Below are 17119 nucleotides of genomic sequence, written 5' to 3'. Positions count from 1 at the left end.
GGAATTGCTAGACAGGTCCCGGGTCCTCTCCTATCATACGGCATGGGTAGGGTGCATTCTCCTTATTTTGTCATCTCTTAAGCATTCCCATCATGCACATATTCTGAAGAAAATTCTCAGTGATTACGGTGAAGTGTTCTACTACTAGTCCCACCTCTTCTCAGAAGCCCAAATCTCAAGTGTTGGGGGTGTTTCCCTATCCTGGGGGGCTCACCTCTTCTGAAGTCTACCCACAGCAGTTTCCACTCCCAATGAGAGAAGACGTGATGCTGGTGTTAAGAGTTCTGAGGTATGTCTTAGGACATTTTGCTCTTCTACTTGGCATGGACTGCTGTCTTTTCCTTCCTGTGCAGAAAGCAGTGAGTATTAATAAAAAGGGCTCTCTGATCCTACTGGGGGTGTGTAGGTAGTACTGAAGGTGGTAAGTCTGTATGAACAAGTCTGATCATGGCAGTTTGGAGAAGTTCAAGATCTTTCCGTGGAGTCTGGTCTGATTCTGTCATTTAGAGGCCAAAAACAATGCTTATGTTCATATGGATGCGCGCATGTCACAGAGCTTTTCCTTCCTAAGTCTGTCTTTCTTCAAGAAGGTCTTCATCTTCCTCCTCTTCTGCTTCTTCTTCTTCTTGTCCATCAGGCAGGCGAAGGCCTCATGGAAAGCGTGACAGCTGAAGCCCTCCTTGATCCCATGCTCCACGTGATACCGAAGGGTCTCCAAGTTGGGGAAGACCCGACAGCAGGCCATGCACCTGTAGCCACGGTCCAGTGCCACAAGCCACTCAGGTGTTCTGGCCCTGGAACTTTCCTTACACACCACTGGTTCTGGGGGGCTGTGCACCTCCTCCTTTTCCTCTTGGGCTTCATGGTCCAAGCTGAATTCGCTGTCATCCAGGAGTGCAATTGTAGGCACATAAGAGCGGTAGGCTTCTGTGTGGGCCTTCTCAGGAAACATTATCTCTTCTATTCTCATTTTCTTTTGGGGGGGCATCAATCCTTCTGTGTCTGGTAAGACAGCCACACCCCTTTTCATTTGGACACGCATATAGTAAACTTTCATGACTCTATCCCATTCCGTAGGTGCTGAGGATGTACAGGGATGATTATCGAAATACGCGGCAATATAATCTAGTGGAAACGGCAAAGAAGACTCTGGGCCGGTCAAATCTTTTAAAGGCATCCCGTGGGATTCACGAAATGGAGCACCTGGACGTAATTTGTGACTTTCTAGGAGAGAAAAATTGGAAGATCATCATTTTGTGTGGGCATGTAGAATGGAATCGCATATACCTGTGATGTTCCAGCTTCTGTAAGTGATATGAATTAGGTTAGGTACAGCAATAAGGATGTGAATTTATGGTGTGCCGTGTGGAGTTATAGGTGTGTTCTTCTACATATTGGGTTAATGTTTCTGGTACTGGTGAAAGGAGACAGTGATGACTATACGTGTGTGCGCCTTAAGGTTAACATAGCACATATGGCCTTAAGGATGTTTGTTAAACAATGTGATAGTAACACTTAAGTGTAAAGAGAACTTACATGTCAGAGCAAGTGTGTATGTGTTTATGAAGGGTTGAAGTCATGACTGATGAAGGGACAAGTGTTTGAGATGATCTGTGTGTAAAAGTGCTTCCTCTTTAGGGCACCTGAATTTTCGGCAGTTCGGGCTAGTGCTGGGGAGTTAAAATACACTATCTAGCTGAGGGGATATTTTTATGGGATTAGGTGAGAACCAGTGAATCGCCAAATGGTTATATGCAGGAATAAGGACTGTAGGCAGGTGGAAGTTTATTCTTAGGGAATGTCAATAGTGGACAGTAAAGACAGATGGGGAGAGAAGACATGTTTGTGTGAGATAATAAGCAAAAGGAAGGAGTAATGGGCTCTATGAAGGGGCACAGTATGTGATTGTGGGAGCTTGAGTTTGTGCCACTCTGATCACCCCTGCCCCCACTCCATCTCAATACTGTCCACTCCCACCCCCTCAGCTGTCTCAATATTCTCACGGAACTGTGAGAAGAGAAACTGTATCTTGTCCTTGAAGGGCATTACCACTATCCTTTTGTAGAGACCTCAGTTTAACTTAGCCCCTCAGCCCAAACACCCTTTCCCATAGATGAGGGAAGGTGATGTGAATAGTGGATGCATGATCAGCTCAGCTGACCCTCCTGCCCAAACTGAAAACCCATCTTTGCATCTGCCTTACCATCTTTCTCAACAGGAGTGATCTTGTTTCCAGAAGAAATGCCACAGAAATAGACGGAGGCAGAAGAATTCTCGCTTGCCGCTGGATTCCATAGTGGGACTGTGACAGATTTCTTAGGAGGATCCTCTCGAGATTTGGAGACACCACAGAAATAGACCGAGGCAGAGGAACTCTCTCCTGCATCTGGATTCCATGATGGCACCACGACAGGTTTTCTAGCAGCATCGTCTGCAGACTTGAGGATACCACAGAAACAGACTGAGGCAGAAGAACTCTCTCCTGTATCTAGACTCCGTGATGGAACCATGACAGGTTTCCTAGGAGCATCCTCTGCAGACTTGAGGACACCACAGAAGCGGACCGAGGCAGAGGAACTCTCTCCTGTATCTAGACTCCGTGATGGAACCATGACAGGTTTCCTAGCAGCATCGTCTGCAGACTTGAGGACACCACAGAAACAGACTGAGGCAGAAGAACTCTCTCCTGCATCTAGACTCCGTGATGGAACCATGACAGGTTTCCTAGGAGCATCCTCTGCAGACTTGAGGACACCACAGAAGCGGACCGAGGCAGAGGAACTCTCTCCTTCATCTAGACTGCATGATGGGACCACGATAAGTTTCTTAGCACCATCCTCTCGAGAGGTGGAGACACCGCAGAAATAGACTGAGGAGGAGGAGTCCTCTCCTGCAGATGGATCCCATGCTGGGACCGTGACACGTTTCTTAGGACCATCCTCTTGAGACTTGTGAAATTCTGGAGAATGAAACCACACAACAATAACAAAAGAATGGAGAGATGGTATAAACTTGAGTCTGTGACACTCAAAAACAGACATGGTGAGTGGATATTTTGAGACAGTTTTATCACCTGTGGGCTTTCCTCTCACACAAAGTAAGGTGATTTATGCATTCAAAACTCCAAAATAAAAGTAAACACTTGTTAAGTTCTTGGGTGTGGTCGTTCACAGCTGTAAAGCCAGTTATGTAAGAGGCAGAGGCAGGAGGATCATGACTTCAAAGTAACCCAGACAATGTTAGTGAGACTATACCTCAACAACAGAATGGTTGGGGTATAGTTCGAGTGATAGAGTGTGTTCTTAGCATGCATGACACCAGCGTTCAATCCCCAGTATAACAAGCACAAAAAAAGCTGTTAGATCTGTGTGTGCGGTGAATGTCAGTGGGATACGATAGCTTACATAGGATGATTTTGGAGATATATACAGACTATTAAGAACATGAACTCTACTTCAATTATGATATATAATAACTAAAGATTATATATTATTATTATCAACTTAAGTTCCACACGAGAAATTGTGCAAGTAAGGAATATGGAGTAAAAGTTTTAAGAAGAATTATTCTGTGTGGACATATTTATTTTTATACACACAGAGAGGCAGGTGTAGATGTAAATATGAACAGACGATAGCTAACTAACCAGATAGACAGATATATAGATAAAAATAAGGAACTGGGCATGATACTATTAGATGTTCCTATGAAGATGTCACAGATTAGCACAGATTCCTCTTCTGGAAATAAGCCTCCACATTTTTCTTGGATTTCAGAAACCTTCCTATCCGTATCCTTTAGGAGCCTCTGCCTAAATGCATCTGGTGCACTTCTGGGGACAGAGACTCTGGACAGTCCTAGAGAGAAGGGGTTGTTTGTGTCAGTTGCTGACTAAAGGAGCTTGGTCCCAATTTTAGTCTGTCCTTCTGCCTCACTTTTGCACCTGATCCTTCCTCAGCATCACCTCTCCCTTACCCCATACCTTTGTGAATGAGCTTGTCCATGGGAATGCATTCTGACTCCCCTTCTGTCTGTCTGTGGCCTTGGGCCAACCCTGAAGGTCCACACGGTGGAGAGCATCCCTCTAAGATCACTGGAAAAGAGAAAGAAAATCAGATATGTGATTTTTTCTCCATCCAACAAGTGCCATTACAATAATACAAATGGCATCTGTCCTCATGAAAATTATAATCTTAACTGGTGCCTACTATTACCATTTTAAATGTTGAGTAGCATTTGTTGTGACAGTACATGTTATGAGTGACACTGTTTGTACAATGAGTCATTTGTAATGGAGCTATCCCCTTTTGATCTGGATATTTTACTATATTATGAGTAGCAAGCTTCCTGGTAGGTAACTCTGATCATTTCATTAAGTTTTCTGTAGTAGAAATGAGTGAAAGTGATCTGTTAGCAAAGTCTATATATTCCTCTATCTCCTCACGCTCTTCTTTAGCTGATGGGATGTCAATAAACCAGGAGCTCTTTGAGAGCTCTGTATTAACAGTGACAAGATTTCCTTCAGTCCCAGCCCACAAATTATCTCAAGGAGGACACTTGCTGCACTGACTTGATGTATCCTCTGAATTGTTACTAAAGCAACAAATATATTAATCAGTACTCATTACTACAGTCTGGTACACTCTAATGAAGCTGGGGTTTACCAACTTCAAAATCTAATGATTTTGAGAGGCAAATAATCTTATCTGGGATACAGTAAGTGGACAATTACATTAGCTGTTGATATTTATCTTCCCCTAGCCTACTGAAGTGTTTTCTATGTGAATAAGAATCAGTGCGTGCTTTGTATGTTTCATCATTTACATTCAAAAGCATCTTCGAGTATGTTCTAATTTTATTTAAGGTTGATTGAAAACATATCATAGGCCCCCTCTCCAAAGGGACCATCAGAAAATGCACAAGCCCTAGTCGTTGGTAGAAATATTAAGATTATCTTCAGAAATGTAAGCCACTCTCTATAATGTTGTGGCTGGCTCCATTCTGTTCCCCTCCCACCTCTTCAGCAATGGGCCAACCTCACAGGAGTTACTTTTTGCTGTTAATCTCCATGGAAACCATAACTGCTAATGTCTCATTTTTCCAGAAGAGCCACCACGATTAGATGGTTAGTTTCATTTCACAAAGGAGCCCCATATTTACATCTTCACAGTCTTAAACAAGAAGTTAGGTTTTACTCCTGAGTAAATAAATTCTTTCTTTCTTTATACTTACACTCATCTCTATACAGTTTTAAATTTTTTTGAGCCATTGTCTCAATGTTTCTATGAACCAAACACTCCTTTCTTCTTCTCAGGACTTAGCACTACTTGCTAAGTAAAGTTTTACCTCTTGAGCCATGGCCCCAGTGAACCACAGTTTATTCTTCATTAAAAGGAAAAAGTACTATTAGAAAGTTTATAACAACATAATTTCTTTCATCATGCTCTTAAGGCAGAAATCATATGAAAGGAGATGCTTTATATAGAAAATTTTAAAGAAAAATTACTCTACACTAACCATTCACTATGTCTCTGACACAGTAATCTAGAATAACTATGCATAGATAACCTGGGTGCTAAGCCACAGTGCTAAGACATAGGTCCTCTGAAACTTTTTTTTCTCTCAGACTATCTGGGTCCTCAGAAAGACCAGTATATACACATTTGTCTCTGTCCCTTCCTTCTTTAATCTGTTCTTCTCTCCTTTAAATCTTTCTCTCCTCCCCTCCTCCACCACAAACTAGAAATCTTTATGCCTAAAGAACATTCAAGCACATACCTCTTGACTTCTTTGCTCTTCGTAGAGTTTGAGGAGAGGACCTCTTTTCCAGATACTTCCTCTTTTCTTTTGGATTCATGGTTGAACTCTTTGGAGAGTTCCTTGAATCAGGTTATTGAAACTTCACTTCAAGAAAGGTAGTAAAAAACGACAAATAATGAAATTTGAACACAGAGAACAAATCACATGAGAAATGATCTCTTCACCACTGTCCTGACCAGTGCTCAGGACAAAATAACAGTTATCTCTAAGGCCTCAGCAGTGTTCTATGACCTATTGATGACATCACTACAGTCCAAGGACCAGACCATTGCTCACAGCACTGCATGGGGGGGGGGGTAAAACCTGCAGGGGTTGTGAAGCAAAGTGTTATCTTCACTTAATGAATGGGGAAGTGATGAGGAACAGTGACAAGAGAAATCATTTATCCAAATGAAATTAACTTGAAGTTTTTTATCTTGCCTGATAACAAAACTAGAAAATAGATCACACGCACTAAACAGAAGAAACCCCTTTATGTGTCAAGGGGTAGTGCATTACTAAATGTCCCCAACAGTGAGGATGTGGAAGTGCTCAGGTGCAGTAGGCTCACAACCATGCTTGTGCCACAGATGATAACACGTTACATCTTATTAAAAGTGTCTGAATTATGAAGAAACATATGTGAGCTGCATGTTGAAATACAGGAGCAGATTTGAGAATGAATTATAAATCTATACAAGTTGTCTTTATTAGCTTCCCCCTCCTACTGGGAACACACACATGTATCTTCAAAACCAGACCTGCCTTTTGTCACTCTCCTTCATCACTTCCTCATGGTTGGGAGAAGAGAGTACCCTGAGCTTCATAGTGGGCCTTTGTCAGCAATTCTGCTTTTGTCAAGTTTGAAGGTCTCACTCTGAGGGATTATGCTCCAAGTCCAGTCTGCCTTCAGGAAATATCTAGGTCCTAGATAGTTTGAACTCTCAGATGATTTCATTATGCCTCACACCCAGTACAGCATGCACCTCATCTTTTAGGGTTAATATGTGTTTACTCTCAACCTTAGTAGTTATCATTATACCCAAGGCAGGACCTTGCACTCGAAAAGTCTCCTACACCCTCCACTGGCCCTGCTTTTGAATATTCCCATTCATCATGACAACGGCACAATAGGCACATTTATCAAGGAATTCTCAGCTTTGTATGCTACTAGAAAAACTAAAATTAAAAAAAAACCAATATTCTATCAACTGGTAAAGATAAAGGGATCAAATTATTCTAATGGATGAAAAGGATACGGGTGAACTGAGGACTCTTCATGATCTAAAATGAAGTACTGACTTCTACAGCTGTACTGAAGAACAACGACCCAACATTTTATAAAGTAAAATATGCAAATAGCCTATGTCTGTAATTTCACTTTATTAAGGACATTTAGTAGGATGATATTCATTATTTTAAGAGAAGATACAATGCATCTCAGAACAGAACATACTAGCAAAGAATACTTTTGCTTACACTTACATAGGTCATTTCATTTCTTTTCACAACAGAGTAAATACTAGTCACAATGTGTGAAGAGAAAAGGTTATGGAAAAGCCCAGACTACCTAATCCTATGACTAGAGAGTGTGGAAAGGATCTCCTTACTAAAGTAACATGAAGCTGAACTGGACTTGTCTTGGCCTAAGAAAAGCTGCATCCTCTTTTGAGCACTTCCTTCAATATAACAGTGTATAAACTCACTAGCGTCATTCCTAGCAAATAATATATTAATAGAACGGAAAATTCTTAGCTCAATGAGCCACCTGTGGGATTTTTAGTAATACTTAGCTTTTTAACGCTCTTGACCAGCTCAATTTGTAGAGGTTGAAGACTGAACAGTTCTTGCTTGAAGCCAGCTCTCGAGGAAGCTTGAATAACCAACTTCATACCCTATTGTAACATCCAATCTGTACGAATGCTCTCTGTTCAATCAAAACTGTCAAAAAAATGTGCAAGACAGAACATGAAGAAAAAAAAAACAGAAGGAGAAAAGAAGATTGAATTTCCCTTTTCCCTATTTGTCTACCTGGCCTTTGCCTATGACAACTGGTAAGGGATAGAATAAAGGCCAGAAAACAAGCTAAGCAAGAGAAATATGTAAGAACTAACACCCCAAATCCTCTCTCCAGTCCACACCTAAAATCCCACCATGTCTATTTATTGAATGTATTCAATATGACAAAGACCAGTGAAGTTAGTTCCTGTTATGACCTGCCTGCAGTGGGAATTACAAATATAAAGGAAATTGGTTGAAGATAACGGGCTTAGGATAAAAAAGTTTGATGTCAAAACTGTTCTTATTGAAGTTTTGGCAACAAGTTGAACTACATCCCATGTTCTTCATCTTAAAGTTGTGGCAGTCCTATGGAGTTGAGGAACAAATAATACAAACCTGAATACACTTCATGAATGATTGTCAAAACTCAGTAATGCAAGGAAACACTTGATTGTAACTATTTTCATAAAAATTATGGGTATAAAATTGCTGTCTAACTTTTACTGAGGTGTCAGAATTTAGCACGGAAAATATGATAAAAACCAAACTGAATACATTCAAAACACATAATTTAGTTTGAGCAAGTATTCCATGTAGATGTTTCCACATTTGACTTAATTTTAATGGTGAAAGTCATTACATTTGATTTCCTTCCCTTGTTGCCTTTCATAAGCACAAAATTACACGTCTCAATTGCCTTTTGCAGTCTTATCAGGAAAACGCTTCTGGAAACTATTCTTGATATTGGCATTGATGGGAAGTGGGAGTTATAAGTGAATGGGAGAGTGAACAGAGGCTGGTGCAGTAGTGCAAGCCACATGAATAAGAGCAAAGTGCCCCAACTGAATGCCAAGAAGGCTCCAGAATAGACACTGAGGGAAATGGATGTGCACCTACTTCAGCGTACTGAGTCTACATGATACAGGGAAAGCCTAAATCTTCCTGAACGGGAAAAATCTGAAAGCATTTTCTATAGGTGAGAACTAGAAGGAGAGTGCACTCTATACTCTTAATGAAGTGCAGTAAGGACACACAAAGAAATGTGTAGGAAAGCGAGAAGTCAAATTATGCTTATTTACAGACAAACTGAGCTAACGCTTAAAAGACCCTGAATACTCCACCAAAAATCTCTTGGATCTGATAAGAAATGTTGTCAAAGTAGCAGGATACAAAAGAAACATATGACAAAAGAAACTGAGGAAACCCTACAAAAGGCAAAGAACTATGACCTTCACTGTTGGGCAAAATAACAATTGTTAAAATGGATATACTAATAAAAGCAACCTACAGAGACAATGATATGGCCATGAAATTCTACTGTCATGTTTCACAGAAATGGAAAAATCAATTCTAAAGTTCATCTGTGAAGCACAAAAGATAGTGGGTAGTCAAAAGTATCATAAATGATTAAAGCCCTGTTGGTGGTATCAAAATACCTGACTTTAAATTGAACTACAGAGCCACAGTAGCAAAAAGCGATAGATAAGAGAATCTGGCCTTAACAAATACAGAACATGACGATAAATTTGGGTGACCGGAGACAGAGGAGAGGAAGAGGCAGAGATTAGGAGGATCACGTTGCAAAGCAAGCCCAGGCAAGCTGTTTGTGAGAACCTATCTAAAAAAACATTCACAAAAAAAGGGCTGGTAAAGTGGATCAACGTGTAGTCCCTGATTTCAAACCCCAGTAGAGCCAAAAAAAAAAAAAAAACAAAATAAGGAGAAATTTTGTTCTTTGCTTTCTGTCTGGACCCCAAAAGAGTTCTACCGAACTCATGAACGAATACTGGGTATCTAGAGTCACACGGAAAATGAGAGTTTGAAAAACCAATGCATACCACCATACATCAACTGGCATTGCTAGGACAGTGAATTTAAAGCAACTGAAAAACATTCAATTCACTTACGTGGACGTAAACTGGTACACACACTAAAGTTTGGCAGGTGACCACAATTGTAAACTTAGGCCTATCTAATCACCAAGGGGTTCTACTTGTATGTATGCATCCAAGAGAAAATGAAAGCATTATTTCCCACAAAGACAGCACTTGTATGTCAAGAAATGCAAACAAACTAAATGTCAACTTACCAGTGAATGGCTAAACTAAGTGTACTATACTCACAACATGGAATTTCACTCAGTAATAACAAAGAGTAAACAACTAGACACAATGTTACTTCCTACTTCTGCCTTCCCATCAGGAACCTCATGGAATTTCACTCAGTAATAAAAAAGAGTAAACTATACACAATGTTACTTCCTACTTCTGCCTTTCCATCAGGAGCCTGACACCAAGACACAAACTGTTTGGGACAGCAGTGTTAAAAACCTTTGCCCCAAACCACATTTCACCAGGAATGTCAGCAGGAAGTTCAAGAAAATTATGATTTAAACAGCGTGCTTTACTTTCAAAATGCAGTTTTAAACAGCTACTTCAGGGAAAAGGAAAACAAGACCCACCTGTACAACTGAAACTTGTGACTTTTTCTGCAGTTTCCACCTTGCAGCCTTTTCTTCTTGGAGCATCTGCCATCACCTCCATTGAGGTCACTTTCATTGCAGGAAGACAACTACCCTGAAATGGGAAGGATGACATTCATGATGTCGCAGAGAGACTTCCTAACAGGGCTGGAGGGCAATGCGTGTCCATCTATGAGAAGAAAGATCTGTCTTCAAGGTCACGAGCACTTCAGGGAGGCCCTGGCTGGATTCCTGTGATGCATAAATATGCAGGTCTGTTTCCTCCTTACTGAGATTAGGAAGCAAGTAAGCAAAAGCAACCAGAGCAGCGGGAGGCCCACACCCATCCACAGCTCCTGGCCACCTTGAGGAGGACCCCGCAGACTCCTCCAATTGTGGCAGCATCAGGGTGGACCAGCATAGTGCTGACCAGGCAGCCCCCATTCTGTCTGACCTCACAGGAGGCTAAGTACAAAATACACAGAGACCTGCCTTGCTGGGCAAGGTCCTGGTCAGCAAGGGTGGGGTATGTGGACCATCTGATGCCCTACTTTGTGGGAGGAGGTGCTCAGTTCCAGAAATGACCTAGCTCCAGGGGCTTGAGGCTGGGGAGGATCCACGACTGTCAGGCTACTTGTGGAAGAAAGTATGGCTGCAGAACAGGCCCAGGGACACCCTCACTCTTACGCACAGTCACAGTCACTCATGCTCACACTCAAGTTATACACACACAATTACTCACACTCATAGCCACTGACTCACTCTTTCTGTCACACTTACACATATTTACATGCACACATACTCAATTTTGGACTCACCCTTACTGTGTCACACTTTCACACACGGACACATTTACACTCAGCCACTCTCACATTCCCAGTCTCAAACTCCCCCTCACACACTTTCATACACAATCACACACAGTTACTCTCATACTCACAATCACACAAGCTCCCCTTCAGTCACACACACACATTGGCAGATGCACATTTACAATCACACATACTCTCACACACTGTCACACACCAGCAAACACACGCATTTACACTCACACGCTCACCTACATAGTCACACACATTGACAATCGCACATTTACACACTCATGCAAACTCTCGCACTCATGCACCATCCAACACATGCTTACACACTCACTTTTAAGCCACACACAGAGCCACACTTCCACTCATGCTCACTCACCACACACTCACATTTACACTCACACAGTAATTCACAAACGTTAAAGCTCACTCTCACACACTACTACTCAACACACTCAGACATTTACACTCACAGTCACTCTTACATACTATCACACAGAAACACACACATTTAGTCATACACTCTCTCTCCACTCACACTCACTCTTGCATACTGTCAAATGCAAACACACATTACACCCACATTCTCTCTCCCACACTTTCACACACACTCAAACACACACTTTACATCCACTCTCACACTCAGTTACTCACTCTTGCACTCACGGTCACTCTCACACAATCTGTCTCTCACACACACTGACACTCATAGTCACACCTATCGCACTCACAGACTCACTCCCAATCACTGCCACGGGTGGGCACACATGTTCTCTCACACACACGTCCTCAGGCATGCTCTCCCACAGTCAACCACACAGACCCTTCTTCTGTGGGCTAGCAGGAACTGACCTTACAGGATGTCAGCCAACCGAAGGGCACAGGGGCCACAGCTGGCAGACATTTAAACACTCTGTCCTACTCTCCTCCTCAGCTAGGAAGCAAAGAACCCCAGGGAGCTGCCCTTGATCTGATTCTGGACCTCCAGTCAGTATGTCTCCAGAGGACAGAATGCCTCCCTGCCCTACAAGCCCCCTACGCCTCCCCGAGGAAGACTCATAGTACACTAATTAATAAAATTAGAGCTGAAAGAGGGTACTAACCATCAAAACAATGAAAATTAAAGAATAGTAGGGACTACTTTGTAGACTGAGAAAAAGCAAGAAGTCAAATTATGCTTATTTAGAGATGATTTCATCTAACACTTAAAAGATCATGAATACTCAACCAAAATTTTCTTGGATCTGATAAGCAGTGTTGACTAAGTAGCAGGATACAAAAGAAACATCTAATGAAATAAACGGAGGAAACCCTAGAGTATGCAAAGAACTTTGAAATTCGTGGATTGGAAAAAAAGTATTTTGAAAATTGCTATACTAGTAAAAGCATTCTACAGATACAATGACATCATCATGAAATGCCATTGTCATGTTTCACAGAAATGGAAAAATGCAGTCCATATGTGAAGTGCAAAAGAGAGTGGATAGCCAAGGGAGTCGTAAATGGATAAAGCACTGCTGGTGGTATCCAAGTACCTGACTTTAAATTGTACTACAGAGCCACAGTAACAAAAAGGGATAGACATAGAATCTGGACCTTAACCAGATTAAGGACATGAGGGCTCAGCTTGGGGACTGTTTGGGGACAGGAGCCAGGAGGAAGCAGAGATCAGTAGGATCACGGTTGATAGCAACCCCAGGAAAGCAGTCTATGAGATGCTATCTTGAAAAAAAAAAACACCAACATATCCCAAAAAGAGCTGGTCAGTGGTTCAAAGTATGGGCTCTGATCAAACACCAGTATCACCAAAATTATAATGAGAAATTTTGTTCTTGTGTATCTGTCTGGGCCCCAAAAGAGTTCTACCAAATTCATGAACAATAGCCCTGTATCTATAGTATTAAAGGAAACGAAGATTTGAAAAACCAATGCACACCACCACACATCTACTGGAATTGCTACGACAGTGAATGTAAAGCTTAGGTAGACGTAAACCTGTGCACACACTTAACTGTGGCAGGTGATGCCAACTGTAAGCACGCGCCTGTTACATAACCAACAGATACTACTCGTAGGTGTGTACCCAAGAGAAAATGAAAGCAGTATTTCCCGGCAAGTCAGCACCTGTATTGCTCATAAGTGAGAACAAACTAAATGTCCATTTACAAGAGAATGGCTAAGCTAAGTGTAGTATGCCCACACCATGAAATATCACTCAGTAACATAAAGAATAAACAACCAATACACAATGTTCCTTCCTTCTTCTGCATGTCCAGGAGAAACGTGACAGCAAGGCACAACCTGTTGGGAAATCAGTGTTAAAAACCTTTGCCCAAAACCACATTTCACCTGGAATGACAACAGAAAGTGCAGTAAATGATTTAAACTGTGTGCTTTATTTTCAACATGCTGTTTTCAATGGCTGCTTCAGTAAAAAGAAAACATGGCCCACGTGCACAACTGAAAGGCATGACATCTTCTCCACTTAGCACCCCGTTGTCTTTTCTCCTCATAGCTTCTGCAGAAACTTCCATTTACATCACTGTCGTTGCAGGAACATAACCACCCTGAAATGGAAAAAGGACAGCACACTGGTAAATAGGGTTGACATTCAAGATGCTGAGGACAGTCCTGTTTGGAGAGCTGGAGCACAAGGCTCGTCCATCTACTAGAGATGAAAGAGCATTGTTCAAGGTCAATAGTGCTCCAGTGAGGCCATGGTTGTATTTCCATGAGGTACAATCAGGGAGGTGGCCAGACATGTGTCCTCCCTACCGCAGTTAGGAAGCAAACAAAAGCATGCAGAGCAGTGCGAGGCCCTGGAGGAAGAAGGGAGAGCACTGGCAGCCCTTCCCACATCCACAGTTTGCACTCACATTCACTCTCCCACACTGTCACACACTCAAACAGACACACATTTACATACACATACTCAGTAACTCTCTAGAAATCAGGCTTACATTCAAAGTAACACTAACACAATTACACTCACACACTCAATCTCTCACTCTTGCACTCACACTCCCTCTCACACACTCTCTCAATCACTGTCACATGCATACCAACACATTCTCACACACATTCTCAGGCACGCCCTCACATCATCACCAACCCAGCTCCTCCCTCTGTGTGGTGCAGCCATTGGCCTCATAGGAAGTCAGCTGATGCAAGCTCACAGGAGGCACACCTGGCAGTTATTTAAGCCTCGCTGCTCCACAACTAACAAGCACACTACACCTGAGAGCCCCTTGTCCTGATCGTGGACCGCCAGGCAGTAGGTCGACAGAGGACAGAATGCCTCCCTGCCCTACAAGCCTCCCATCTTTCCCCTAGGAAGAGGCAGAATACACTAATTAATAAAATTAGACATAAGATAAGATAAAAATATCAAACCAACAAAACTTAAAGGAACATTAGGGACTACTCTGAAAACTAGTATTCTTAACGTAATGAAATTTAGACCAAATGGATAAATTTCTAAATGCGTGTGACAGGTCAAAATTAAACCAGGATAAAACACACCTACAAATCAGGTACAACAAGCAATGACATTAAAGCACTAATAATCTCCTAAGGAAGACTAGCTGAGTACCAGACAGATTCACTGCTTCATTTTAACAGGCCTTACAAGAAGAACTGACATCAATCTTCCTCATGTTATTCCATAAAATAGAGAAGGAACGCTACTGAACCCATTCTATGAAGCAAATATCATCTTACTACCAAAACCGGCAATGGACATGCATAAATAAAAATGACAGCATGATATTCTTGAAAAACTCTGAAACAGAAATTGTAACTGATTGCTGGCAAAATAAATTCAACCACACAATTAAAAGGTCATACACCAAGATCAAGTTGGTGTCTTTCCATGAACAAAGGATGATTAATCTTGTGCAAATCAGTCCATGTGATACATTGCACACAAAGAGAAAAACAGAAAAAAAATCACACGTATACGTCAACAGATGTAGCCAAAGCCCTGCTGAAAAGTCAATGTCCCTTCATGGGAAAAGCTCTGAAACACCTAGAAATACAAGGAACATAGTCCCGCATAATGAAGGCTTTAAGATAAAGGCAAAGTCAATATCATACTAAATGGGCAAAAACTGAATATGAAACCAAAATCTCTTGGATCTGTTAAGTAGTGTTGACAAAGTAGCGGATACAAAAGAAACATCCAGTAAGAGAAAGTGAGGAAACCCTAGAAAAGGCAAAGAACTATGACCTTTACTGATGGGCAAAATAACTAACAGGAAAATATCCGTAACAGTAAAAGCAATATACAGAGTCAATGACATAACCACAAAAAGTCCTTGTCGTGTTTCACTGAAATTGAAAAATCAATCCTAAAATTCAAATGTGAAGCACAAAAGATAGTGTGTAGCCAATGGAATCGTGAGTGAATAAAGAACTGCTGGTGGTATCTAAATACAGGACTTAAAATATACTAGGAAAGCCACAGTAACAAAAATGGATAGGTAGAGAATCTGGACCTTCACAAAAGTAAGGACATGAGGGTTCAACTGGAGGAAGAAGGGAGTACACCGGCAACCCTTTCCTACACCCACAGCTCCTGGCCACCTAAAGGAAGGCCCAGCAGCCTCCTCCATCAGTGGTGGCATCAGGCTGGACCAGGACAGTGCTGACAGTGCAGATCCCCTCTTGATTTCTGATGTCACAGGAGGCTAAGACCAGGGCATACAGAAGCTCAACCTCCTGAGAGGTTCCTGGCCAACAGGGTGGCATGGGTGGACCTTGTGATGCCCCACTTGTGGGATGATGTGCTCAGCTCCAGATATGGCCTAGCCTCAGTTGCTTGAGGCCGGGGTGATTCACAACTCTTAGGCAACTTGTGGAAGTGAGTATGGCTGCAGGAGTGGCCAAGGAACACCTCACTCTTGCACACTGTCACACACTGTCGATCACACTCACACTCAATTGTACACACACTCTCACATTTACACTCACACTCATGTTCAGTCACTCACTCTCCACCCTACACTAATTCTCCCACTCCCTCTCACACATTATCATAAACATTTAAACACACACGTCTGCACTCATACTCACTCACTCATTCTTGCAATCACACTCACTATTGCAGCCAGACACACTCACACATTTACACTCACTCACTTTCACAGTCACACACATTTGCACTCACACATACTCTAACACTCACACTCTGGCACACTGTCTCACACACACATTACATGCACACACTGACGCTCATGCTCATATTCAGTCACTCACTCTAGAACACCTGTCTCACAGTCCGTCTTGCACACTATCATAACACTCAAGCAAACACATATTTACACTCACACTCACTCTTGATCTGCCCCTGCGGGCACACACACTCAAGCACACTCTGGCACATGGTCACACACAAACATTTAAACCACACTCGTACAAACTCTTCCACTCATGGATATTCTCACACATTTGCACATTACCAATCACACTCAACCTCAGTCATTCACTCTGAAACAGAGGCCAACCCTCACACACTCTTTCACACTCTAACAACACACCCTTACACTCGAACACCGATACGCACCCTCACTCACTCACACTTGTCTGCTAACGCACACATTTATGCTCATACTTTCTCACTCTTGCATACTGACACATGCAAGAGTGCACACACACTCTTCCACACGATCATGCAATCAAATGTACACAAATTTACAAACACACCCATACTCAGTCACTCCCTTGCAATCATGCTCACTCTTGCAGTCACACACACTTTTACCCTCACACTCAGTCACTCCTTTGCACTCACGCTCACTCTCATGCACTGTCACACACAATTACACTCACAGTCACTCCCTCTCGCAACCACACTCTGACTCTCACTGTCAAACTTGTACACACACATTCTCCCACACACACATATTCTCAGGCATGATCTCCCAATAGTGACCCACACTGTACCTCAATCTATGGTCTGGCTCGCACTGACCTCACAGCAAGTCAACCAACCCCAGGGCACAGGTGCCACAGCTGACAGCCGTTTAAACCCCTGTCCTCC

At 42.2% G+C, this 17119-nt stretch overlaps 1 protein-coding gene and 2 long non-coding RNA genes across 4 annotated transcripts in view; 1 reads left to right on the top strand and 2 right to left on the bottom strand.

Annotated features, from left to right (window-relative positions):
* Window positions 1-17119, top strand: part of LOC141416743 (uncharacterized) — a 124190-nt gene that overhangs the window by 12866 nt on the left and 94205 nt on the right. The window lies entirely within an intron of this gene.
* LOC141416739 (uncharacterized) lies at window positions 378-10434 on the bottom strand. The gene is made up of 5 exons (XM_074054029.1): window positions 10262-10434; window positions 5779-7740; window positions 3983-4093; window positions 2204-2959; window positions 378-1224 (listed from the first exon to the last, which is right to left on the bottom strand). Exons 2-5 carry the CDS (start codon window positions 5855-5857, stop codon window positions 530-532), a joined length of 1641 nt encoding a protein of 546 aa, XP_073910130.1. The 5' UTR covers window positions 5858-7740; window positions 10262-10434; the 3' UTR covers window positions 378-529.
* LOC141416740 (uncharacterized) overlaps window positions 13457-17119 on the bottom strand; it is a 44463-nt gene continuing 40800 nt past the window's right edge. For both annotated transcript variants that reach the window (XR_012441331.1, XR_012441332.1), the window contains exon 4: window positions 13457-13646. This is a non-coding gene — a long non-coding RNA (uncharacterized lncRNA). The remainder of the gene's footprint in view (window positions 13647-17119) is intronic.

This window comes from Castor canadensis, chromosome 14 (genome assembly GCF_047511655.1).
Source record: "Castor canadensis chromosome 14, mCasCan1.hap1v2, whole genome shotgun sequence".
NCBI lineage: Eukaryota > Metazoa > Chordata > Mammalia > Rodentia > Castoridae > Castor > Castor canadensis.
This window is presented reverse-complemented; position numbering and strand designations above follow the sequence as displayed.